Source organism: Montipora capricornis, chromosome 11 (assembly GCF_036669925.1).
Source record: "Montipora capricornis isolate CH-2021 chromosome 11, ASM3666992v2, whole genome shotgun sequence".
Taxonomy (NCBI): Eukaryota; Metazoa; Cnidaria; class Anthozoa; order Scleractinia; family Acroporidae; genus Montipora; species Montipora capricornis.
Window position 1 is genome coordinate 5,379,124 of NC_090893.1, and position 12,962 is coordinate 5,392,085.

The 12,962-nt window shown below is 40.6% G+C and overlaps 1 protein-coding gene across 4 annotated transcripts in view; it reads right to left on the bottom strand.

Moving 5' to 3' along the window:
- LOC138024917 (uncharacterized) overlaps positions 1-12,962 on the bottom strand; it is a 33,212-nt gene that overhangs the window by 4,314 nt on the left and 15,936 nt on the right. For 3 of the 4 annotated variants that reach the window (XM_068872111.1, XM_068872112.1, XM_068872113.1), the window contains exons 8-17: positions 12,855-12,913; positions 12,372-12,442; positions 10,697-10,727; positions 9,722-9,759; positions 7,811-7,949; positions 5,277-5,498; positions 4,687-4,779; positions 3,391-3,477; positions 2,620-2,712; positions 1,809-1,934 (exon numbers count right to left, since the gene is read on the bottom strand). In XM_068872111.1, the coding sequence (XP_068728212.1) occupies positions 1,809-1,934; positions 2,620-2,712; positions 3,391-3,477; positions 4,687-4,779; positions 5,277-5,498; positions 7,811-7,949; positions 9,722-9,759; positions 10,697-10,727; positions 12,372-12,442; positions 12,855-12,913 (959 nt within the window). The remainder of the gene's footprint in view (positions 1-1,808; positions 1,935-2,619; positions 2,713-3,390; positions 3,478-4,686; positions 4,780-5,276; positions 5,499-7,810; positions 7,950-9,721; positions 9,760-10,696; positions 10,728-12,371; positions 12,443-12,854; positions 12,914-12,962) is intronic. The other variant, XM_068872114.1, reaches the window with a different exon arrangement.

Below are 12,962 nucleotides of genomic sequence, written 5' to 3' on the forward strand. Positions count from 1 at the left end.
TTTGGCATCCAACACGAAGAGGCCCTTTAGGTCTAAGCCTTTGGTACCTATTTCCAACAACAAGAAAAAAGGTTAGCGTTAGTTTTAGCTTGAAGTTAAGGCAGCTGTTTATCCTTACTTGGTCAGCAGCATTTAAAAGGACACTTTGTGACGTTAAGGCGGTGCCAACTATTGTTCTTGCGCATACGTTCTGCGCATCTCGAGATACTCGGATTTCCTATCGATGATGCTCGCTAATACAGGGATATTTTTGCGCGGTTTCAAATTATGCACAGAAAGTAGATCGATCTTAGTAAGTATCATTGGTATCCAAAAAGAAAATTGGGGGCAACCATGCATTTTCAGAGATAATTAAGCTTCAATTTGAGAAAGAACGCCATACATGGCTTTGTATTTTAAAGCTTTTTTACAAATATTGTTCATGAATTATCTTTGAAAAATGCGTGGTGCCCCCATTTTCTTTTTCGATTTCAATAACACTTGTTAAGATATACATTTCCCGCATAATCATAAACCGGAGCAAAAATACCTTTGAATTAGTAGGCACCGTCCTTAATTGTCTGTATTCCGAGACACGAGTGAAATATGGTGAAATGCAAAATAAGGGAGCTAACTCGAACTACTACCACACCCAAATTAAAAAAAAAACAGAAAAAATGTAAGATCCATGTGGAAGGCTCAGAATCAGACAGGGCTTGCCCTCCAAAGACTCAACCAGATCTTCTTGTCTTGAAGACACCAACCTCCTAGCCGAGGAATTCTTTCCATCGGTTGGAAGCACTACTGCTGATAAGGTCAAACAACATGGGAATGTTAATGCTATTCAACTCTTAACACCAGCCTTTCCTTCGTTCGAGATCTCATTCACACGGAGAATAAGGCTTCGAATTAAATGCCCTTACTATAATCATGGAAAACAAAAGAAAGATCATCGTATCAACACCACTAAAAAAAGCTCCCGGTCCGGATATAATCAGTATACAGGTCTTAAAGAATTCTCCGGATAACGTTATCCAGGCACTTACGGACATTATCAATTGCTCATTGTTTAAATCTAATTTTCGTACCGCCTGGAAATTAGCTGAGGTAGAACCACTCCCAAAGGAAGGGGATCATGAAATCGCGTCAAACAACCGTCCCTTGTAACTCCTCCCGGTTCTTTCGAAGATATGCGAGAAAGTGGTCCTGGCTCAGTTTACGTCTTACCTCTAAAAGCACACGTTATTATCCAGCTACCACAACGGAAATCGCAAATTTCATTCCACTGAAACGATTAACATTACTGTTACTGACTCCTTCTTCGAAGCTATGGATGCTAAATAACTTTCTTTATTTTTTCCTCAGTGCGTGCTTGTTTGGCCACCTCCTGCCAAGTATTCCTTTTTCATGCTTGTCGTATAACACGGGGAAAAGTCTTACAGCCTCCACAATCTTCTCGTCCATGCCCGCTATGTTTGTTTATCGCGGCAGACAGTAATCGAACAGCCTGGTCTCGTATATTGTGATTGGCTTGTTCTGCCGCTTCTGCCTCTGACTCCGACAATCTTGTTTTCACTGGCTCGTAAGCGACGGAGTCGTAAGCGGAGTCGGAAGAAAACGGGAACGTTCGGATTCTTCCGACTCCGATTCCGTCGACCTTACGAGTCCGACTCCGATTTTTGGTTTTTACAAGATCATAAGCGCTCTTACCTCTCCGAATCCGATTCCGTCGCTAGTGAAATGCAGCCTTAATAAAGAAAGTGTTCGAGTAAGTGAAGTAAACAAGGCCCATTGAGCTGGTAGAAAGAGAAACTATGAGCAACTCTTACCTGAAACAGAATCCGAACGTCGTCTGCCTCTGCTCTCTTGATGATGCGAATTGCTTGTTGGGATGTTTTCAAGGTCTTGCATGGACTCCACTTCATCCCAACAATTGCCACGCTGGCTACCTGTTTCTAAATTTGGGAAATGAGATGTTTTTGACCTCGTTACGCCACCAGACTTCAATTTCGTTACTTCACAAAAATGCACAAATGACGTATTTTTACAGTCAAAGCTCGTATGCAAGACGTGGCGTTTTGTACGATTCCTGTCATGTCCTTTCTGCTCACTTGGCAGGACTTGACAATGGTGTCTTATGGATAGAGAAAGTACACTTTGTTTCCAAGCTTGTTGGTGCGCGACGAATAATTCAAAACGTTGACGTTAGATATAATATAACCTAACACAAGTTCATATTGTGCCATTACGTTTCAATATACGGTCGACACACCGCAGACGACCCGGCAAACACAACAGACACGACATACGCCGAACACAACATGCAGAGTACAACACATGGCACACAACACCAAGAACACAACAAGTAGAATCATGATACAACACACAGCACACAACACCAAGAACACAACACGTAGAATATAATACGCAGCAGAACCAAAACACGTTGAACACAACACATCACACAGAACAAAACACCTAGAGCACAACACGCTAAACACAACACGCAGAAGAAAACGTGCTTGGTTGAAAAGAGGGTGACTGGAGGAACAAGGAAATGATGCATTCCACATTTCAGTTGTCATGATAGCCGTGTCACTGTGTTTCACGTTTTTCAATAGTTCAAAGCCCTTTACATACTTTTGGCATGGCAAATGTTTCCATCGTCTGATGAACCACTGTACGAAGCTTCGTCGTCTGCGAAAAAATCGCTTTCAGCGTCTAGGTTATCTGCTAAAGAAGACCAATGAGAAGTTGTTTAATTCAAAGAGGTCAGCACTGATTGGTTCCTATCTTGAGTGCTTTTTTAAAAATTGCGTTGTTCTACCAAGTTTAAACCTAAAAACACTGTAAATACCACGACAGTTTCCCTTTCGGCTTCAACTTAGAAATTGCATTCAGTAGCTCCATTCTCCCGTTTGTCACGGGCTGGAACTTCTTTAGTTGCCTCGAGTCTTCATAGTCTGTTATGACAGTTATTAGGGAGCTTACGAAACGAGGACGACGACGGCTACGAGGACTTCATATAAAAATACAAATCCGCGTTATTCATATCACTACGAAACTATTTCATGTAGTTCCGCGTTAAAAATGTGTAGTAACTGTCGAGGAATTAAACTGTTATGAGTGAGTTGGAAGCGTAGAGAGAGAACTGAAAATTCGTCGTCATGTGCTAACGTCCTCCAAAGAACCTTGAATTTGGTCATTTCACGTCGTCATTTTGGAGATGACGACAAAGAAATGTACCAAAACGTAAAACGTACGTGCAGAGCGTGCAGAGCCATTGTTTTTGCTCACTAAACCTATTGTTTTGTAGAGTCGTCCTTTCGTAAGCTCCCTATTCTTCAAAAGCGACGACACCTGACCAATTCAACGAAATAAACCATAAATTAACTAGTAAGAAATTTGCACCTTCGAGGTCATCTTCTTGGTTCAGTATTTGATTCAGGTGTCGGAATTGCTGAAGAATACCAGTTGCGTTCAAATAATTACGAGTATCTGAAATAAGAATGACACGTATGAGGAACTCCTAAGGCAAAACAGGATATGATCGAAAATCACTTTCCTCTACAATGATACGTTGAAAACATTCTTGTATTTTAGACTAGAGTATTTCTCTTTTCTCTGGAGTCCATGCACTCTGCTCTCTTTCTCTTCACTCAACTTGCGGTGGATCCTTGCACCAGCGAAGTAATGGCCGAAACTCCAAAAGTGGTATGGACATCGCCAGGGAAAGTCCCCAGTAATTGCGTGACATTGGAATGTAATCTGAACTTATCACACGGTGAACCATATTGAATCATTAGGCCCCGTCCCGGAAAATTTTGTATCCCCTTTTTTTTTCGGACTCAAATATATCCGCGTCCAATCTTTTCCACTGTCCACACGTATCTAGGTACACTCTAGTGCCCAGTGGTTTTGACAAAGATTTTGCTTGTTGAGTATGCACAAAATCGTACGTTGGCGCCATTTTCTATGTTTTGTAAAGGAGTTGCACGTGAGAGTCTTTGAAGTCCAAAGTCAATACGACATGTCGATTTACCTAACCCGGCAAAGACTGGATCCGATTGTGTTACGTTAGCGTATTCGAAAATTTGCGGATAGAACCGCCCACACGTATCCGAATTCGAAGTGCATTCGACAAGAAATTCCATTCTGGAGACCGTATTCGAAAATTTCCGGATACGGCTACCGAATTCGCCCGATACGTGTGGACGCAAGCCGTACTCGAGACAAAAATTTCCGGATACGTGTGAACGAGGCCTTACACAATCAATGCTGTAAAGTCAGGTAGTTAAGTCAAGTGTCGAGACGCAAGGACGCTAGGGAGAGTGTAATAATCGAGGACAAATGAAACTGCTTATTCCACGACTGGGGTATGGTGATTATTTGTCGCACGACCCGTTCACGGCACGTAAGGTTCGGCAACTGTTACCGAAAGTCGCTGTCCAACGGCTTGTATATTGTTATTTCACAAATAAATATTGGAATTCTGTCGTGGATGTGGAGTGGCCTAGTGTTTAAATGACACAGGACTTGCCGCATTTCTCGCGGTCAAATGACTACAAACAAAGGTCGTTTTCGGAAATCTCCAGTTTAACGCCTCAACTGCGCTTGCCTCTACTGGTTTGTGGCGGGACAGTTGGTTCTTTAAGGGGAATGGCCAGGTATCGTTTATATAAAAGAACTGGATGTTCGAAAAGTCACCTTTAGCTTCACAACTGTCTGTTTTCCTCACTCCTTGATCCAGCTGACGGAAACGTTGAAGAAAGTTCTCTGAAAGTCCACGCTGATCAGAACCTAAAGAAACAAAATGGCTTCAATTGGGACAGGCAAGGTAAAATTGAATTTCTGTCAAGTAACACTAAGAAGACAATCCTCAGTGGTCACGGATAAAAGAGGCGGGTTTGAAATAAGGAGCCAAGTCAAAAAATCGCTCCATTATTCAATAAGTATGTTTAATTGAATCTTTGTCAGCTTGTCGATCGCTATCTTTAGTGGGTTGACGAGTTAAAAAATCAACGAGTTAATTAATCGGTAAGGACTTCAAGACCTTCAACCAGCCAGCCAGTCAACCAAACAACCACTGGGCTAGTTCGACAGTTAGTCCGTCGTTTGTCCAGACTGTCAAGCATAGTGAGATAGACACTCGACAGATAGACAGCTACTCGTTCAGTTTTGACGTCCAAAAACGGTCCGTCAGCAAACAAGCCAGCCACAACTTCAGTCTGTCTGCCAATCAGATATTCTCTGTGCCAGTAATACCGAGATACTAAACTAAAATTCGATGTACTTACAAGAACACCTTGATCTGGCTTTCTCCTCGTCTGTTTCACTTTTTCGCGGGACTTTAAGTTCTTCAGCCAAAAAGGCAAAAAACTTTGCTTGTAATCTACCACTAGTGATAAATCGTCGTAAAACTTCCTGCTCTTCATCGACATACGTAAACACAGTCGTACCAAGATACTGGCCATCGGAAGCCTGCACTATAACAGTTACCACTCCTGGTGCTGACGCAGCTGTGGTATTACAAAAAAAAACTTCTTTAAAGGGCGCTTGGTTTTTGAGTAGACGGTGACGTAGGTGTTGTTTAAGGGGAAATAGTTTTCGAGTCGACGTAGATGGTGTTAACCCTATCACCGGCCTCAACCGGTCCCCCGTCAACGAGTAATATCGTCTGGCGTTATACAGAGTTAAATCTCAAGTCTCACTCTTTGGAGGGGCATTGTTTTTTAGTTGACTAGATGTTGTTAACTGGCCTAGGTATTTGATAGAACTTTTTAAGTTCATCTTTTTAGGAGGCAGTGTGGCCCAGTGGTTAGGGCGCTTGCCTTGAGGTCTGGAGATCCCGGGTTCAAGACCCGCTCTGACCACTCGTTGAATTTGATCCTGGTAGTCCCTGGTTCAACTTCCTAGCTGCACTTGTAAATAGCCAACTGGTTTGCCTCCGGCCAGTTGGGATTCTTAACAGTTGTTGTTGTTCTGTTCTGTCGTTTCGTTGCGTTTCATTGGCCCTGAAAAGCCCCTATGGGGAGGGGTCAATTAAGTATGTATTGTATTGCATTGTACTGTATTTATGCCAAAGTTTGCAAGAGCAGGATGGCGCAGCGGTGAAACAATTCACCTCCCACCTCTCTGGAAGTAACCTGTTCTGGGCATAATAATATACACGAAAAAATTAAAGCGCGTTGATTGGCTAAAAGCACGTCAATTAATCCCAAACAGACTACGGAAAAGTGAAATAGTGCAATTAGGTGAAATTGTTGCATCGATAGCCAATCAAATGCGAGCCCTGGATGGCGCAATTCATAGCGCAATTTTTCCTTGATTGCGTGATACGCGTGCGTTGCATCTGCTGAACCATCTCGAATTTTTTCATGTATATTATTATAAGGTAATCAAATGACTTTTCTCGTGCAATTTGGAATAAATAAGCACTTGTAATTTTTTTCAGACTACAAATTGCACTCGCCCATATTTTTTGCGTCTTTGAAAAAATTTACTCGTGCTCATTTATTCCAAATTGCGCTCGAATTCATGCGATTACCTACACGAACAGAAAAGAAGAGAAACGTAGAGAGTACGTTCGTCCTCCCGGCTTACGAGAAAACTTGTGCATCATTAACGTAAGTTAACGTTCAGACAGCAACGAGGTTGACCATCATACATAAGGTATATAATCTAGAACTTTTTCAAGTTAATGTTAATCTTTTTTTGAAATTAGCTACTGTCACCAGTTAGAGTGTAGATAGAGTAGTTTCCAATTGAGTGTCGTAAAACAAATACCAAAGTAATTACTTCGACCAATCACAGCAGGCGCAAACAGCACAATGAACCAATCCAAATTCGTAGCAATTCCGCGTAACTTGCTCAAAGCGCGGGAAAAATCGGGCGCGCAAGTCGCGATTGGTTTTAGTTTTCCTTTTCATTGGTTGATAAACTGGCGCCAGATTTTTAAACCAATCACTAAAGCGTAGCAATTGTAATCGCGTAATTACTTTCGACAGTTCACTCACTCACTCACAAACTTTGATGCTACTCTGGTTCGGTGAATTGGACAATTGAAAAAGTCAAGGAATCTTGAAAAACCTTGAATTGTAAATTTTTAATCTACAGCCGTACTTCTCCAACCTAGATGAGCATCAACCTTCAATCAGTGGCAAAAGTCTCGAGAAGCTCACCCTTTTGGGTTGGTTTTCTTCCTTATTTTCAATAATTGCCCCCTCCCCCCCTCCCCCCCCCACCCCCATAACAATGTTGACAATCGTCAACAGACATTTCATACTCTTTTTCAACATTGTTTGAGGGTAGGGAGACTTCTATCTTGAAGCTTTAAGTGAAATTTTGACAATTATGCTTAGTTAGGGCGCTTTCCAGTTGACAGAACTGACCGGCCAGACCGGGCATTTGGGAGGAACAACTCTACAACGCCTTCAAATTAACAAACCTCGAGGATGATATATACTTTTCCATAAGAATGTGAGGGATTATCGTGCAAGTGTTCCTTCAAATTGTTGCATTTTCTTTGCAAAATGACGTGTCTGGCCTGCCAGTTTTGACAAAAGGAAAGCACCCTAAGTCTGAGAGGTTTTCAAGCCCATCCTTGCGTTTGCGTTCCAACTACCTTTGCCATTGCTTGTATGTCCGAGGTGCATCAATACTTGACTTTTATTAAGGAGGGTCTATAACTAAGTTTCAGGGTTCTTGCCGCCTCTGTCCTTAACACTGGGACATGGTTGAGTGAAAGTATATGGAGGAAGAAGATAACATTAAATCTGTAGTAAGTCTTTTACATTACCGCATGATGCAAGGATCATTCAAGACTACTCACCGGGAATCTTAAGGCCAACAAACTTGAATTCGTCCAATCTCCGTAACACGGCAGATCCCACAGCACCAAAGATGGCAACAGCTGACTTAACATCACCTGGAAGACACTCATTCAGTGATATGTAAAATGGACTCCCACCCTAAAAACAAAATGTACGTAATTAATTAGCTTGATGATTCTCTCAGAGCCCATATGAATCTCAAATATTGCTTTGGTAAATTGCAAAGGGGAATGTCACACAAGAGAGATTTATATATTGCCATGTTGATAATATCTTCCACTCTGATGCTATCTTCAACAGATGCATGGGTTTGTATGGGAGAGTATAAATCATGTAACTATTGATAGAAAGACATCATATATCTTTCCTTACTCTCGGACTTTAGAATAGCTTGGTTTATAAAATAATTAAGATAGTACGCACACTCTCATTGGTTAATAGCTGTGTTCAGATGAGAGTATGGAAACACGGCTCTGACATCACAAGAATTTTGATTGGTTGTGTTGTCAGACACGCGTTTTGATTGGCTGGTAGGAAATATGAGTGTGTATCAAGAAAATCTGTTTCAATCTAGAAGTAAACAAACAAGCATTTTCCTTAATTTGTCGAAATAATCTTTGAGAAATATTTTATAAAAGTAATAGAGGACATTTTCTCGTGTTTCCATAGCCTCATCTAAACACTTGGGAGAGTTGGAAGAATTCTCGACAGTTATGCAAACCCTCAACTGTGTCTCGGGTTTGCATAACTGTCTCGAATTCTCCCAACTCCCCCTCGTGTTTAGATGAGGTTATGGAAACATGGAAAACGTCCTCTATTGCTTAAGTAGCTAATATCTCCCAGCATTTACCCTCCCAACCATGATAATTATACCAGACTACAGCACAGGGAACTCTGTGCTCGACTCTTTGCAAATTGTGTGTGGTTTCTTTTACACCCCACAGGGTTATGAACATTGAAGGGCTGCAAGGCAGGGCCAATTTTTTTTCCTCCTTATCTGAGAAGACTTGAGAGTCTAACCATTTGCAGATGTAATAACAAAGGCAACAGTTTCTCCTAGATTATTTTAAGACCCTGAGTGTTGGTCTGGCCAGGGTTTTGATCCGCAACCTCCCCTGCACAGTTGTTCGATGCTCACTCAACTGAGCCAGCCGGTCAGCAGTTGACGATATTCAGCATCACGTTTATGCCATACGGCAGGTTTCTGTCGGTCTCTTGTTTTATTGTCTCTTTTTCCTTTGAGAACTACTCAAAATCTGTGGCTAGAGCGAGTTTCAATCAAGTGTCATAAAAAAAAACAAAACCAAAGTAATTACTTTGGCCAATCAAAAAGGACAGAGACAACCCGGTAAACCAATCAAAACTCGAAATAATTAAATGTAACCAACACAAAACACGGGAAAATGTGCACGCGCGAGCCACGATTGGTTATGGTTTCACTTCTGATTGGTTGAAAAAATGGCGAGAGAACTTTAAACCAATCACTGAGTGAAGTCATCATAGAGCAGTTTTCAATTGAGTGCTGAAAGTACGGTAATTAGTGAATTACTTTGGTCTTGCATTACTTCACTCAGTGATTGGTTTAAAGTTTTCGCGCCACTTTTTCAACCAATCGTTTTTGCAAACGTTGGTCGTGTAGCACTTATATTTCAACAGACTTAACTGATTAAAGTGTAATGTGAAGTGCTAATTTTCTGCCTATATAAACCATGTGAGCGTTAGCCCTACTATTGGAAATCAGTAAACAGCATGGACAACTCCCCTCCTAATTTTAGTGCAGTAGTTGATGATCAGTTTGATTAGATGTAAGACTGTTTCTCTTGGAATCATGCACATGCATGTACATCACCCATTTAGTTGATGATCAGATTTATGAAAAGACTGCAATAAAAGCACTACGAAAATCTTACCGACATTGGACCATTCATTGGACAGATAGCTACATCAGCTGTAAAAAGAACAAAAAAAGTCAGACATGTAAGACATTCGGTACAAGAACTCTTTTACTTAGTACGAGCGTACACAACTCAATCATGCGATGTAGAAAAGCACAACACCGGAGTGAGGGCAAGCTACATCTACACGTGACCAAGTGTCACACAACTTGTCACAAGACAGCAGTAAGCAATGCACTTATCTCCAGAAATGTGCCAAATTAGATGAGCACCCAATTTTGACATCTAACACGAAGTGTCCCTGTAAGTCTAAGCCTCTGCTACCTACAACATGTATCTTCAACAACAATGTAAGGATAAAGGTTAGAATTATTTTTAGCTTAGGGTAAATGCAGCCGTTTATCCTTGCTCGATGAGCAGCATTTGAGGGACAATTTATGATGTTATTTAACTGTCTGTATTCTGTGACACAAGTAATGTTGAAGTTGGGGAGAAAGGTAAGGGGACACTTCGTGACATCCACATCTACATCAACATGTTCCAGCACTCTACAAAGTTCCTTTTTGACTGATGGCTGGCTGTTTCTGCTTAGATGGCCTCATACACCATAAGCCTTTTTAGAGACATCACCACCAAGCTGGCCACTTCTGCTGGAGAGAACAGGACAGCCACAACACCGGGGACTTCATGCCCTACTCTTCTCGAATAGTGTGGATTCTTTAATGTCCCACAGGGAACTTATGAACATAGAAGATATTTATGAGACAGTGCCTATGGTTTATAGTCCTTATCCGAGAAGACTTGAAAGTCTAACCATTTGCAGATGTCATTACAAAGGCAGCACTTTCTCCTCAATTATTTTAAGATCTTGAGTGTTGATCCGGTCAGGGTTCGAACCCATGACCTCCCGCATGACAGCTTGATGTAAAAACAAAGAACTTTATGTTCTCTCTGCAAAAGAAGTTAAAGCTGGCTCATAAATCATCTTACTTGTTTTCTCCTCCATGGATGGTAATTTGATCTGCACATAAATAGAGAAAAAATAAAAAAACAGGCTGCTTTCACCAATCAGTACGTATGTCAAAAGACGATAGGGTGAAAGGAAAAGAAATAATAATTATTATCTAAGACACACACACACACACATGATTACAGCAATGAAAATGGGAAGACATTCTTTTGTGTCACAATACAGCCTCATCAGTTCCATCAAAAATAGCCCAACAAGTAATAATGTCACAAATTTTGCACACCACCTGGCTCACACAATCTTTATCTGCCCTTGATTTGTATGTCACCTACTGCGTGGCCACCAAGTGTCAGTAAAGGAAAAACCCAGATTGTTCATTACCTTCTTTTGTTTCTACAACAGGGCAGTGATGACATGACATTTTACAGGATATACCGGTATTTAACAAAAATTATTCCATAAGGGCACACTGGATATGAGATGGTGAATGGCCAACAAGGCACATACCACTGTGCTAGGAGCTATAATCCATCTTATTTCCAACAAGTGCGAATGGAATAATAATATTGTTTCGTTACATTTTACTAAATCCCTTATGTTTGGATACTTAAAATTTTTGCGTCATGTTAAAAATTATTGTTCAGCTTGATAGCACGTAACATGACCATACATGTAGATGTCCATCTAGCTTTGAGACCCCTTGTTTTCAATGTGCTGAATCAATGAATACTTTGCATGAACTTGCTAAAAAGATGCTCTGCAAGCCTTTACTTGGGATACCTTGTGCTGCAGTTCAAATATTATAATGTTGAACTTTACTGGAAATGAAATGCCTAGAAAATATGGCCACAAGGTTTGCTTAATTAAAATAGTAATTAATTCCAGCATTTGACTCTGTAATGTTTGTGCGGCAAGTCATTTTCAAATGGTGATCCTGGTAGTAACTGGTTCAACTTCTCAGCTGCACTTGTAAATAGCCAACTGGTTTGCCTCTGGCCGGTTGAGATTCTTAGCAGTTGCTGTTGCTGTTGTTCTGTTCGGTCGTTTCATTTATTGTGTTTCATTGGCCCTGAAAAACCCCTATGGGGAGTGATATGTACATATGTATGTATGTGACAAACGGTTCAATATTTGTTGATCAACAAATGTTGCAACTCCTGTTCAACATGTGTGTCATGCAATTTGTGTCACGCAATGTTCAACATGTATGTCGTGCAATGTTGAATGCTGAAATAGACCGTTTAACATCTTGAATGTTGTTTCAAACGAATTAGAGATGAGTTCAACAAGTTGCCATTTGTTGAATGGCCCCTAACCAATCGTTTTCCAGTCTTGTGTTCACATGATTTAGAAGATTCAATATGACGCCCGCAAGATGTGATGGTTAAGAATCGTCTTTATTTGAATGCAACCAAGGTCAACAAGGCTCGCACCACACAATGACAACAACCTTTCGACATAGGCCATTTCCAGCTTTGCCGCCAAAAATGGAAAGAATTTGTAATTCTTGTTTGACGAAAGTTGAGTTGAATGTGCAGTGCTTATTGCCATTCAACAAGTAGCAACATTGTCATTGAACAGGCTGCAACATGGTACAATATTTAAGTGACAAATGTTGCAGAATATTAATTGAACCGTGTTTCACCAGCTTTAAAGTTATTTAAAAGAATGGAAAATGGAATCACATTAACCCACTTTTTTTTCACTTGATTCATCTTTTATGCCAACCTTTAAGGCCACATCACAAAGAAAGGCAAGTTTACTTGCTGAAAATATAATTGCAATGTAGCACATAAAAATAATAATAATTTTCATATGTACACATAATTAATTTATTTATTGCATTTTGATACAGAGCCAGAGTCTCCTTGTTGTGAGGGATTTGAATCTGGCTAACGGTGTAGGTCATATCTGAGCTCTAAAGAAGATATTTTTGACAATTCATCCAAATTGTCAATGTCAGATCACTGAACATCAGGCTTTTGATGACTTGGTTATTAATTTGGAAGATAAGATTAATATTTTTTGAAACCATGGACTGCCTAGCCAGAACATCCTCCACCTTTTGATAAAAGCAGGACTTGGACACCAGAACAAAGTCTGATGCACCCAACACACAATGCTGCTGTCATCAACTATATCATATTATTAGTGCTATAAGCACAATTTACAACTAACCTGATGTGTCTTCAAAAGGATGTGAATTGTCTTGGAGTGCATCTGTATTTCCAGTTGTCCTGAAAATGCCAACAAAAAGCAAGGTTATAGCCTGTACATTTAAAAGCA